Source organism: Notolepis coatsorum (assembly GCF_963971535.1).
Source record: "Notolepis coatsorum genome assembly, chromosome: 2".
In the NCBI taxonomy this organism is placed as follows: Eukaryota; Metazoa; Chordata; class Actinopteri; order Aulopiformes; family Paralepididae; genus Notolepis; species Notolepis coatsorum.
In genome coordinates, this window is record NC_140166.1 from 51,959,347 (window position 1) to 51,973,206 (window position 13,860).

The window sequence follows — 13,860 nt, forward strand, 5'->3', positions numbered from 1 at the left end:
GTCCTATACAACAAGAGGTGCAAATCCAGAGCCTGCAGAATAATGAAAGACCCTCACCACCCCAACAACAGCCTGCTCAAGCTGCTGCGGTCAGGCAAACGCCTGCGAACACCAGCAACTAGGACAGAGAGACTTCGGCTCAGCTTCTTCCCCCAGGCCACCAGAGTCTTGAACACTCTCCACACACAAGCACACATGAGCACACACACAACACACACACTGTACACGCTCACACACTAGCAGCCACTTTAACATGAGCACACACACACTCATGCTGCACACGCTCACACTCATGGTCACTTTACAAAAGGAAAGGTCACTTTAAGAATAGTATAGTATAACTTGAGATTGTATAATATAGCATTGTATAGCAGTGTACATAAAGACCCAGTGCATCATCCGTTGCTAACAGTGTATTGCACTACCACAGGACCTAGCATGTCCTATGCTCTGTAAATAACTCATGTACATATACCGATATGCCCTACTTTGTTTACTTGTTTATTGCACAATGCCGTTCTATTGGATTCTTATTATATTATTATATATTACTATTGTATTATGCACAAACGTTGCGGGCTAGACCCCCCGCATTTCATTATACTTGTATGCCGTGACAAATAAAACTCTTGACTTGACTTGACTTGACTCTTGACTTGACTTATGAGCCGTACTATATTGTACCCATTCTGCAATCTGTTAAATAAAGTTTTCATTCATTCATTCATTCATTCATTCATTCATTCATTCATTCATTCACTCTTAGCAGTTGTTAGTACTGTATATTGTACCCTTTCTGCAATCTGTTGTTAATAAAGTTTTCAATCAATCAAAACAAGCGTATTGTCACTTTAAATGGGCGTTCCCCATTTGTCTGTTTATATATTTCTTCCTTCAAACTGACAGCAGGCTTGACAACAGCGCCCCCCTCGGACACACACACACACACACACACACACACACACACACACACACACACAAACACACACGCACACGCACACGCGCACTTCAGTCGGGGTCGGGGACGTCAGACAGAGCAGCCTGCAGGCGCGGTGGTTCTCGTGAGAACAACACGCGTGTTTTTCGTTCCAACTTCGGATCAAAAATAGAATAATTATCCTCATATTTTTTGGAACGGCGCGATGAGCGGACGGGTTGGAGACCTCAGTCCCAAACAGGCTGACACTTTGGAACAGGTACATTATCACGTTATTGGCGCATGTTTTCATCATAACAACGCTGTTGAGGTAAGGTGGTGGTGATGATGATGATGCTTATGTTATGTTAGGTGACATCGGCGCAGTTCTGCCTTTTTCCCCAAGCCAGCATGTGGCGACAGTTGCAGTCTTTCAACAGAATGTTTAGTTTTTCATGCAGAATTATATCCCTGACAGTGCTTTTATGACTTGGGTTAGGTTATTATTATGATGCAACGTCGGGGGGGGGGGGGGGGGGGGGGGGGGGGGGCGTGGATTACGTAGTGCACTATGTTTCAGCCTCAAATATAAACACGTCGTAGGTGCTGTAAGCTATATTATGTTTGTGTTGAAATGAGAGATCTACGTGTTAAAATAATAGCTCTACATTCCGACAGCCATCGCCGATCTAGTGTTTGGTCAGTAACATGGGTCTGTCTGTCTGCCAGGACCTCCACTCTGCAGTGAAGATCTAGTGTTTGGTCAGTAACATGGGTCTGTCTGTCTGCCAGGACCTCCACTCTGCAGTGAAGATCTAGTGTTTGGTCAGTAATATGGGTCTGTCTGTCTGCCAGGACCTCCACTCTGCAGTGAAGATCTAGTGTTTGGTCAGTAACATGGGTCTGTCTGTCTGCCAGGACCTCCACTCTGCAGTGAAGATCTAGTGTTTGGTCAGTAACATGGGTCTGTCTGTCTGCCAGGACCTCCACTCTGCAGTGAAGAGAAAATACATGTTCTGGTTCCCACTTTATCCAACCAGGAGAGAGAACTCTACACTGCAAAAAGGGTCTGACAAAAAATAAGAAATACAAACTAGTTTTAAAGGGGCACTTCACTGAAAAACAACGCCAATTTATTTTGCACATAATCTCACACATATCCCAAGGCACACATTTACTTAGTTTGACAGGTATTGACAGTTATGTTCTTTATTGGCCACAAGGGACATTTATTTTGAGTAATGAGTTTGAATATGGCCACCAGTAATGTCATCATGTCTCACTCATTATGAATTGAAAATGGGGGACCCTGATGTAAACAAGACAAACGGCTTTCTCTGGTCTGCACCCCCTTAACAATTGTGTGTATTGAGCCGTACTGTATTGTACCCATTCTGCAATCTGTTAAATAAAGTTTTAATTCATTCATGTTTTGTTAATTGCAGTTACATTTAATTATGTAGATGAAAAATAGCAATACCTATTATTATAATCCTTCTCTATTTTTCATCTACATAATTGAATTGAGTTGTAATTAACACAACTCAAGGATTCAGTGTCCTCTGATGACATCACTCATTAACTCTAAATATTTCAAACTAAATGAATGTGTGCAAAACATTGTTTTTAGCTGAAGTGCCCCTGTATGCAAATAATGTGCTTGAAACAAGTAAAATAATCTGCCAAGATAATTTGGCTTGGCAAGATTTCTTGAAATAAGTAAATATCTATGGTTCTCTCTCCTGATTGGATACAATGTATGCTTTGCTTACTGCAGAGTGGGGGGACTGTGAGACCCATGTTACTGACCAAACACTCTCATCAGTGATGGCTGTCAGAATGTAGAGCTCTTTAACACTTATTTGAACAACACTTGCAGCACCTTTTAACGAACGGTATGTTTTTGTGTTGAAAATATTTTACTTGCCAGTGTTGCCCATTCTAACGGACTAGTTGGCTCATATAGACTAGTCAAGGTGACACAAACATCTCATACTACGCAATCTTGTTTAGGCGTCATGTCACATGATATAAGCAACATTAGGAAATGGAACTGATGATTTCAAAGGAAAAGTGGAAATGCAATAATATTAAAAATACTTGAGCTATTTGTTGTGCTTTGTTATTAGGGCAGTCCGTTATCTAAAAAAAAAAAAAACATTACCTCAGATATGCTTGTCTGATCTTCAAGGCTGCGTGTGTGCATAGTTTGGACTAAGATATGAAAACTTATCTTTTTCCTTCACATCCCTCCCCCAACTTTCCCATCTTTAAACGTGACCAGTTTCGAGAGAGGATTCAAGACGTTATCACTCAGCTTCCTGCCCAGAGTGACCACTTCCTGTTGCGGTGGCTTAGAGGTGAGCTAACCAAGGTCGGACACAAGCAACTTCATCAGTGGGTGACCCCACGACCCCTATCAGATGGGGAAGACACACATTTCAATGATCACTGTGTCACAGCTAGTACTGGGAACCCAGGCACTGAACACAGAGACAGACAGGCAGACAGGCAAAAGGTAAAACCCAATACTGGGTGAGTTTGATATGTCGAGCAGGCAGGGCTGGGGAAAGGAGGAGGAGGGGCCACGGCTGATTGGGGGGCTGAACAGAGTCCAGGGTGAGCGAGTGAGAGCAGGCTGGGGAAAGAGTGAGGCAGGCAGGAGACAGGTGGAATCTTCTGTAGGCACAGGAGACGAATAGGAATGAGGATAAGACAACATATTCCTTTACTGATCTCCTTGGGGAAATCATAGCAGTATGGGGAGGGTGGGGGGGGGGGGGGGTACAGGTATGGGTAGAGCAGTGGTTCCCAAATTGGGGTTGCGGGTAGTAAAGAAAAAATACTATTTCTTTTAATATATATTTTTTTAATGTTCTGGCAACATATTTTTTCTAAATATGCCTCGTTTTATAAATGTGTATTGATAACATAGTGCTGTGATACAATTTTCGAATAAATATGCATGATCAAGTTCAACAACGTGTGCTTTTATTTTGATATTCCTTAATTCCATGTAGAAATTATGCAATATATTAACCCTTTCACTGCCGCACTATGAAAACGGTTAACCCTTTCATTGCGACAATACACGGAAGGTTAACCCTTTCACTGCCACACAACAGCAGGTTAACCCTTTCACTGCCACGGCGACCGTCGGTTGTGTGATAGTAAAGTGTTAACCTTCTGTCGTATGGCAGTGAAAAGGTTAAGTGTAGGGTCCCCAAAAAAAACTCTAAATAAAATGGGATCACGGTATGAAAAAGTTTGAGAACCCCTGCGGTAGAGTAATAGAAGAAAGACATAAATATAGGCAATACAATAGGGAGGTGTAGTCTGACGTCACTGGTTGTTCCACCCGTATAGGGATTTAGCATTGGGGAAATGGATTATCGGCTATTGTAACAATTCTGCCGCATGAACATTGGCAAGCTTTCCATTTTTGCACAAAATGAGTTCCCTTCTACCACTAACATTATTGTTTAAGCATTTTTGGTTGAAATAAAGGTAGTTATAAGGTTTTTAATTTGTCGTAAAAAAAGAACTACAATTACCAGTAGGCAGCCTGTTGTTCAGTAGCCAGTAGGCAGCCTGTTAGTCACGTGTGTCACGGCAAGCTGATATCAAGCTAGCTAGCTAGCTAACGTTAAGATTACTTAGCTAAACGTACTAGACGTTAGCAATGTCTACTGTCGTGAACCATTTTAAATTGGGGCATGTAGAGGAGTTTCGGGAATGAGTAAAATGTGCAGGTCCTCTTCTCAGACCTGTGGGGCAAGCACTGCACACGCAAGCACTGCACACGCATCATGCCGGCTAGCAAGCTAGCTAGCTACACGGCCCATTGATGCCACGATAGCTAACTAATGTTACAAGCTCAAAAACCTTATAACTACTACTACTGTCGTGTCCATAAGTTCCCTGGTAGAATACTTTGTTTGTGAGGACAAAGGTATACAAAGAGGAGAGAACCATTTTAAATCGGGGCATGTTAGGAGTTTTGGGAATGCCGGCTAGCAAGCTAGCTAGCTACTAACGTCATGTAAAAAACAATATAAACTATACACAATATGTACAATCAAACAATGATTTACATTAGTATTTACAGTAGGGATGCTCGATATTGGCTTTTTTACCGATACCGATATACCGATATTGTCCAACTCTTAATTTCCGATACCGATATCAACCGATACCGATATATGCAGGGTTTCCCCCCCAAAAAACTGAATAATTTCAGGTAATTAACATTACATATCTCTTGTTGTGGAATTAACACAACATTATGCATACTTTTGACAATAAATAAAATCAGAATTTGTTTTTACTTGCTTGCCTGGGTAAATAAAGGTTCTAGAAATGTAAAAAAAAAAAAAATTGATTTACAGTAATTTAATATGCAGCGAAATAACGTTATACGATTTAAATTATAAATACAAATGTGGTTGTGGCTTTTACAAATAGTGGTTAGCTTTAGAGATAAATCACCGGAGCACTAGTTGTTTGCAAGTGTAGCTGTACAATGAGCTGTAGACCAGCCTGTAACACTAGTGTTTGGTGAAACGGATACTAGCCACAGATTCAGGGTCAGTTATTTTCCCATTGTACGAATTGTTAAGCTTATGGAATGTAAGGGAAATCTGATCCTAGGTCTGTGACTACAGGCAGGAGGCAGGCTACGCTGTGGTGACGTCAGTCAGCAGCGCCAAATAGCAGTGTAGTTTCCCAGCGAACGAAAACATAAACGTTGTTATTTTGCTACCTTTACGATTAATTGCGAATATTTTCATGTTGAGCTATAGATTGTGGATAAATACGCAAAGAAAGGTACACCATGCCAATGTTAATGCTTTATTTATCTAAAACGAGCCGATTTAGAAATGGTCAATGGGGAAATACATTAAGGGCGCTTTCACATTATAGTTTCGGTGGACTCGGTGCGGACTCAGTGCGGTTCGGGGGGTGAAGTTGCAACATTGTTGCATTCTTCATTTGGTTCGTTTGCATTCACATTGCAATTTGTCTGAACAATGTCACATTGTCACGCAGTCGAAAAGGGCGCTCGTCTATTGGACACAATAGAGAGTGGAAATGTGTGTGTGTGACTGCGAGCCCTGTCTGACTCCAGATCAGCGGAGGCGGATTTTTTTTTATTTTGACATGGCATTGATCCATTGTTCTATTGAAACCCATTACCACCATCCTCTCGCTAAACAACTTGTACACCGCGTTGTTTTTATGAGTGCCCACAAGTAGCTGTTTAATTTGGTCTTCTGCCCATATGTCTATCAGGCGCACCGCAGTGTTTGTTTTTTCCTTCTACCCAAGATGCACAGTTTATCAGGTCACTTCCTATATTTGGTCCGCGTTTGGTCTGATGAAGTGAACCGAGACCTACGTTTTCAGGCGGACCAGAGTTTGCGTGTTTGGTCCGCGTAATTATTTAAGGTAACCAACTTGCGTCTAGCCACGGCGACGCGGCAGCGGCAGAGCGGCGGCAGCATTATGTAGCCGTAATTCCCCCTCTTTTAACATCGACGGTTAGCTCAACTGGTTCGCCGCCTTGCTGTGGATCCTGCAGTGCGTTGGTGACAAGTTCGAATCCCTTCAATTTTTTTTTCTTTTTTTTTTTTTAGCGTGCATTCTTTCGCCGGTTAAGTTTAGGCATTGTTTCGGAGTTGGTTAAGGTTAGGGTTAAGTTTAGGCATTGTTTCGGAGTTGGTTAACACTTTCACTGCCACACACGAGATATCTCGGGTTTCCGATAGTTATGTTGAAAGCCACTCACAAGATCTCTCGAATTTTTTTTTTTTTTTTTTGCGATCTGAAATCATATTGCATCACGCGAGCCTACCCGAGTATACCCGAGCGCCGCCGGCGATCATATGTGGAAAAAAGCGCCCCCTATCGTCTCCCAGATGACATAAGGGATTTTGGAATGGACTCAATGAAAATGGATGGGGAAAAAATTCCGGTACTCCACATTTTCCAGTCCACTGATCCAGCCGGGGTTACCACAGTTCATTCTGGAGCCTCTCAGCCCCGCGGAATCATGTTTACTACTGTATCACGTTGGATCCATACACTTATCGATTTTTTCGAATGGTGATCAGGAATTGGAATATACCAGTTGGATACCATCTGATGTCAGGTAAGGAATCTATGTTATCAGTGTTAGGATAATCAGACACATTTTGATGAAGATATAGGCTGTTTTGTGAAATGGGCTCTTTCGGTTTTATTAAAAAAATCCATGAGGAAATGAACACGCCGATTATCCGTGCGCGCCTCGAATGGGCGTGCGTGTATGTATAATATTGATCATCTAGCGTTTATTTGAAAACGATTCATAAATAGGCCGACAAATATCAACGTTCTGGAATATTCCAGTAAAAGACGATTATCATAGAATGCCCCAGAATGGAAGGTTTTTACCTCAAAACGGGTGCTTTTCAAAATGCTCTGAAATGGAAATGAAGCGATAAAAAACCAATCTGCCTTGACAGCACAGACTGGAAAAGTATTCTTTGATAAGCGACCGGCAGATTAGACACATAGCAATAATTTAAAACATAGATTAGGCGATATTAACGTTAACATTGAAGTGGACCGTGGCATCAAGGGGGTAAAAAGGAAAACCCGGCGTGGCACTCAAAGTGTTAAGGTTAGAAGGGTTAAGTTTAGGCGCTGTTTCGGAGTTGGTTAAGGTTAGAGTTTGTCTTAGAGCATGGCAATATTCTTTCGGAGTTGGTTAAGGTTATGGTTACGTTTAGGCATTGTTTCGGAGTTGGTTAAGGTTAGGGTCAGGGGAGGAAACTAACTTTTTGGCTTACCAGCCAACTGGCGGGTATCTGATTTTTTTTACCAGCCAAATAGATTTTTTACCAGACAAAAAAAATCGCTAATTGTGATAATTACTTCTTTGTACGTCTTCGTCTAAATTGATTTTCAATCATAGTAAATTAATCACACTGTCTCTACTCTTCAAAATATTACATCATTAAATCACATATTAACATGAAAGAGGGAACTATTCTGGACTGGGTTGGGCTGAACTGGGCAGTGAAAGATGCTGGGTTGGGCTGGTCTAGGTTATACTGAATGATGAATTGAAAATGAATTGAAAATGGGGGACCCTGATGTAAACAAGACGAAAGTCTTTCTCTGGTCTGCATCCCCTTAACAATTGCATGTATTGAGCCGTACTGTACTGTACCCATTCTGCAATCTGTTAAATAAAGTTTTCATTCATCACAGCTCAACTACTAGGAATGTGTGTCTGACTCTTAAGTGCAGGAAATATTCATCAGAAAGGGGGGACATGATGGAGGGAATGGAAAGAGCAGGTTTGACAGGAGCAGGGTTGAAGGGATTGATTGATTGAAAAGTTTATTAACAGATTGCAGAATGGGTACAATACAGTACAGTTCAATACATACAATTGTTAAGGGGATGCAGACCAGAGAAAGACTTTCGTCTTGTTTACATCAGGGTCCCCCATTTTCAATTCATCATAACATATTGGAGTGTGGAGGAAGTGGACAAGGCATTAAGCAAACAGGACTGAAATGGGGGACCCTGATGTAAACAAGACTAAAGTCCTTCTCTGGTCTGCATCCCCTTAACAATTGTGTGTATTGAGCTGTACTGTATTGTACCCATTCTGCAATCTGTTAATAAAGTTTTCAATCAATCAATCAATCAATACTGGGTTGGGCAGTGAAAGAACCAAGCATTTCACTGTAATGTAATAGCTAAATAAAACAACTTGAACTTGACTTGTTACATTTGCACTCTGGTTGTATGCCAAATGTATTCTGGTTGTACTGTACTTGTGCTGTAAGATGACAATACATTGGAACCGAATCGACAACGCTAGGGGTTCAGCAGGTGTATTCTGAATGCCAAATATGACAACATCACCGTTGTGAAGGGCATATGGGCGAGTGGTGATATGCTGGGAAACCCGGTAATAATAAAATGTCACTCGGCTGCATTTAAGCAAAGCCGCTCAGTATAGTCGTCCACTATGTTGAATGCGCCTTATGGTAGCTTGTTACATGCTAGGTAGCTAGCCGGCTAATGCTGGTTGACTTGTCATTCTCATCCGACTCGAAGGAGACGCGTCGCGTGCTGTTGTTCGCCCCCATGTCAGACCGCACCGATATCCGAAAGCGACGACTCTACATGCAATTATTTTCATCCACTCATGTGTTTTTGTAAGTTTGTCTACGTTGTCAAGCCGGTGACAGGAGTCTGTAGGGCCGCACGCAGTGGTCTGTCCACTTCCCCTAGATGGGCGGCATCTTCTAGAAAACGAGTGTTCATTGGAGGAGCTTAGAGCGCATCTGTACAACGATGATGTTCATTGGTTATGGTCTGATTATTATGTGGCGCAAATGGGAGGAATCAAGGGGGGAGTCAGAGTTCGGTTTGTGCCAGTGAGCGAATCAGCAGATTGCAGAATGATTTTTTTGTTTTGTTTTGTAATTACTAGTACTCGCCAGACTGGCGAGTGCTCTTCATGAATTACTCGCCAAACGTAAAAAATACTCGCAATTGGCGAGTAAAGTGGCCTAATTTCCTCCCCTGGTTAGGGTTAAGGTTAGGCATTGTTTCGGAGTTGGTTAAGGTTAGAAGGGTTAAGTTTAGGCGCTGTTTCGGAGTTGGTTAAGGTTAGAGTTTGTCGCAGAGAATGGCAATAGAATGCAGCCTATTTCCGCACTGCCGCTCTCTCGCGCTGCCGCGGTCACATGGGCGTAGTGGCCAATCAGAGAAACGCTGAACACAAGTTGGTTGCCTAAAATATTCACGCGTTTGGTCCGCACCAAAGTTCGACTGAGCATTCACACCACCCCAAAAAAAGCGGACTATCTGAAAAAACGAACTCTGGTCGGATAGTCCGGACCAAACAGCTCTGGTGTGAAAGCACCCTAAGTGGAACAGAGGGTGGAACAGGAAAAAACGAAAATGACGTAACCACTACACCTCCCTATTAGATCAGAATATAAAAATGAGGAAAAATAAACAAAAGTGTAAACAAAGGTGCAGATGAGGGTTTGATGCCCTATTGGTTATATGATATGTTACAATAAATATAGGCAAATAATTTGAATCTGAATGTATACTATGAGTAAGAGTAAAATTAAACCGTATACACAAGGTGCAGTATACTGTACACAAGGTATCCTAACTGGGTAGTTTAGTCCACTAGGAACATAGGAACAAAGGAACAAAGACGGAACTGCTAGAGGAAAAGGCTAGAAGTGTGACTATTCAGGGTTCGCACAAGGTCCTTGAAGTGCTTAAAGTGCTTGATTTACCAAAAAAAAAGTCCAGGCCTGGAATTCCTTGAAAACAGCCCATTTTTAACAAGGTGCTTAAAAAGTCCTTGAAATTCAAATCAATCATTCACATTGAAAGTTTTGTTCATCCATGATAAAATTGTTCTGAATCAAGAAATTGACATTTTCTTTATGTAAAGTGTAACTAATTGACGGAAATGGGTTTTAAGCCATACATATTGGATCCGAAAAACTTTGCTTGGAAAAGTACTTGAAAGTCCTTGCAATGTCTGTGGGAACCCTGACTATTACTATCTCTGTGAACTGAGTCTAGCAGTGAGTACATGGAAAACCAAGGTAGATCTATTGTAGACTGGTGTGATGGTAGGCAGCTGTGCAGGCTGAGCAGGTGAAGAGGATGAGCCATGATGAAGGGGGAACAGGAAGATGCCCAAATATGGTAAAAGGAGGCTGCTGAAATGAGAGAGAGAGAGAGAGAGAGAGAGAGAGAACACGCCAACATTTTGGGAAATTAACTCATCGTCTTCTCCAGAGAGAGACAAGAAGATAGATACCAGTTTCCTCTCTGTGCGTTTAGTAGAAAGCTATCTGGCTGCACGTTAGCCTAGCTTAGCACAATGAATGGAAGCAGACATGACCGGTTAGCCTTCTGGAGAGGTGTTAGTTGGCCAATGCCTAGGCTAACCGGTCATGTCCGATTCCATTCATTGTGCTAAGCTAGGCTAACATGCAGCCAGATAGCTTTCTACTAAACGCACAGAGAGGAAACTGGTATCTATCTTCTTGTCTCTCTGGAGAAGACGGTAAGCAAATTTCCAAAAATGTTGGCGTGTTCCTTTAAGCAAGAATACAGAGAAGTTGCAATGGCTTGTAAACCATATATTCTACCATCGTTTCCCCTGATGTAACAGTGGTTTACAAGCAACTTCTCTATATTATTGCTTAAGTATATGGACACAATAACAATTTTTGGACAGTTTATTGGAAACAACCTCCTTGGTTGCAGAGAGAGATGTTGAGAAAGGGACTGACCACTTTCACACCTAAACAAAAAGACATTGGAACCAGGGCTTGCAGTGGCTTGTATAACTGACTGTATCAACATTCATACCTAATATTAACCAGATATATGGTGAATTGAAAATGGGGGACCCTGATGTAAACAAGACGTGTGTATTGAGCCATACTGTATTGTACCCATTCTGCAATCTGTTAATCAAAATGTTCAATCAATCAATCAGATTTAGTTTACAAGCTACAGTATGATGTAAAGACAGTTGTTTTATGAACACACAGGAACTTATTCATTCTGTCTCATGTCAACATCACATATTCAGGGGGAGCTAAGCTCGAACAATCGGCTCTCTGCTTCTCTTTGAAAAAGCAGTCATAAGAACTACCAGGGAGTACAATCCTCATAGGGTAGCCAACGTCCCAGTATATAATATTATATAATTTCATTCATATTAAAAAAAAAACTCATTCCTTAATAGAGACCTTTAAATAAACTTCGCTTTTATTGTGACCATTCCTTCATGGCAAAACCAGAACCTGGGAGAGGCCATTATGTGGACAGAAGAATTAGTTTGTTTTTCAGACTGACGTGAACCAGCCTATATAGCCTGCGATTACACACTCGCAGACTTAAGAAGAGCGTCATAAAGACCTGCCGTGCTCTGCTCCGAGGTGGAGGGCTAGCTCTGTGAATCATCTTAATCCGCGGCTAAGCGCATTAAAGCTGGACAACCTGGTGGCCGCAGCAGACAGCGCATCTGTCAGTGGTAGCTGAACTAAAGTGAACCCGAGGATAGAGTGTTCCTTTTCCTCCTGTTGCGTCTGTTGAGTAGTAGTATGCTTTTCCCGGCATTTTCCCCGTTGTCCCTCAGAAAAGATTTCTAACGAGATCAGGAGAAATCAAATCATAATAGGGACTCCATCGATGCACAGGGGAAGTAGGCGAATCAAGTTGTAATTGGTGTGGGTGGGGGGGGATGTATACAGCAATATAGCGCACTGTTTTGTGTGACCATATTATATTGATACAGTGACACCAAGTATTGATGTAAAGAAAATCGCAATATATTGTAATATCGTCATATTACAATATTGTGACTAGTATCGTCATAAATTATCTTATCGTGGGGCCTAGTCATTGGTGACAGCAAGGGTAGCCTACTCTACCTCTCTGTTTGTGTATTCTCCTCTCAAGTAGAGCCTGGATTAAATGCACCGTGCTTGTGAAGCCCGTCCTCCTCTTCCAGAAGGGTCAGCGTTGGAGAGCTCCAAGCCCAGACAATGAGAGCCTGTTTGGGGTTAGGGGGGGGGGGGGGGGGGGGTTCTGCGCTCTGAATGCTCCACCTTCTGTCCCTCTGTCAGTGAATCTGTGCCCCCTGTGAGAATGTCATGTCTCACTGATGTGGTTGGAAACTGTGGTAAGGGGAAAGGGGGAAGATATTTGCATCCTAGACAAATAATTGCACCTGTGTGTGTAAACAGAAGGGCTGGATGATGCTGTGGGGAAACTAGGAAGTGATCCCAGTGAAAATCTGTCATAAGATAAGATATTCCTTTATTGATCCCCTTGGCGAAATGACTCTTAATATATAGTAGCTAGACTGAAGCAGATTCAAAACTAAATGTGACTGAGATTCAGATTAGCCCTTTCACTGCCACACTAGATAGAAACTTTATTGCCATTTCAACACGGTTGATTGGGATTTGTCTTGGTGCCACATACAGTACAGACATTGTTAAAAACATACAATATAAAAACACAAGAATACAATCCCCACAATAAAAAGTTTTACACAAACAATTAAAAAGAAAAAATGCTACAGTACCTAAAATAAATTGCTCAGTGTTCCAGTTTAAAGTGCATATTGCCTTAAAGTGCATGTCGGCTGGTGCTAGCCCTTGTTGTGCAAAGTGCCTGAACATTTGTACTTGAGTTCAGGTGACGGACAGCCTCAGGATATGTACTGTTTTTAAAACGGGATGTCCTGCACCTGAGACTTTGGAGTCTTCTGCCAGAGGGAAGGGGGTTAAAGAGGTCATAAGCAGGGTGAGAAGGGTCCCTGATCACCTTTTCCCCTTTCCGCCTGATTTGTGTGGCATAAATGGAGGCCACAGAGGGGAGCTCACAGCCGATGATTTTTGACGCTGTGCGTACAGTTCTTTCTAGATGTCCCCTATCATGGACGGTGGTGTTTCCATACCACACAGTCATTGAGAAGGTAAGGACACTCTCCACAGTGGCTCTATAAAAGCTGAGCATCGCCTCCCTGGACACACCAAACGTTTTAAGCTGGCGCAGGGAGTGGAGCCTCTGGTGGGCTTTGCTAATTATGAGGCTGGTGTTAACTTCCCATTTTAAATGATCACATATGGTGATGCCGAGGAATTTAAAACTGTCTACCCTCTCCACCTGCTGGCCGTTTATGTACAGAGGAGGGTGGACTGCCTCCCCGCGCCGGAAGTCAACTATAATTTCCTTTGTCTTAGAGATGTTTAAAAGCAGGTCATTCTCCTTGCACCATACAGCAAAGCTATCGACTTCAGCTCTATAGGCCGATTCATCCCCGTTCTTAATTAGTCCCACTACTGTTGTGTCATCCGCGTATTTAAAAAATCAGACAGAAT

The 13,860-nt window shown here is 42.2% G+C and overlaps 1 protein-coding gene across 1 annotated transcript in view; it reads left to right on the top strand.

Moving 5' to 3' along the window:
* Positions 1-1,100: 1,100 nt before the first annotated feature.
* The window catches only part of LOC311224179 (SEC14-like protein 2), a 74,325-nt gene continuing 61,565 nt past the window's right edge, over positions 1,101-13,860 (top strand). Inside the window, exons 1-2 of the mRNA XM_084309053.1 lie at positions 1,101-1,196; positions 3,201-3,276. Of these exons, the coding sequence (XP_084165179.1) occupies positions 1,143-1,196; positions 3,201-3,276 (130 nt within the window). The 5' untranslated portion in view covers positions 1,101-1,142. The remainder of the gene's footprint in view (positions 1,197-3,200; positions 3,277-13,860) is intronic.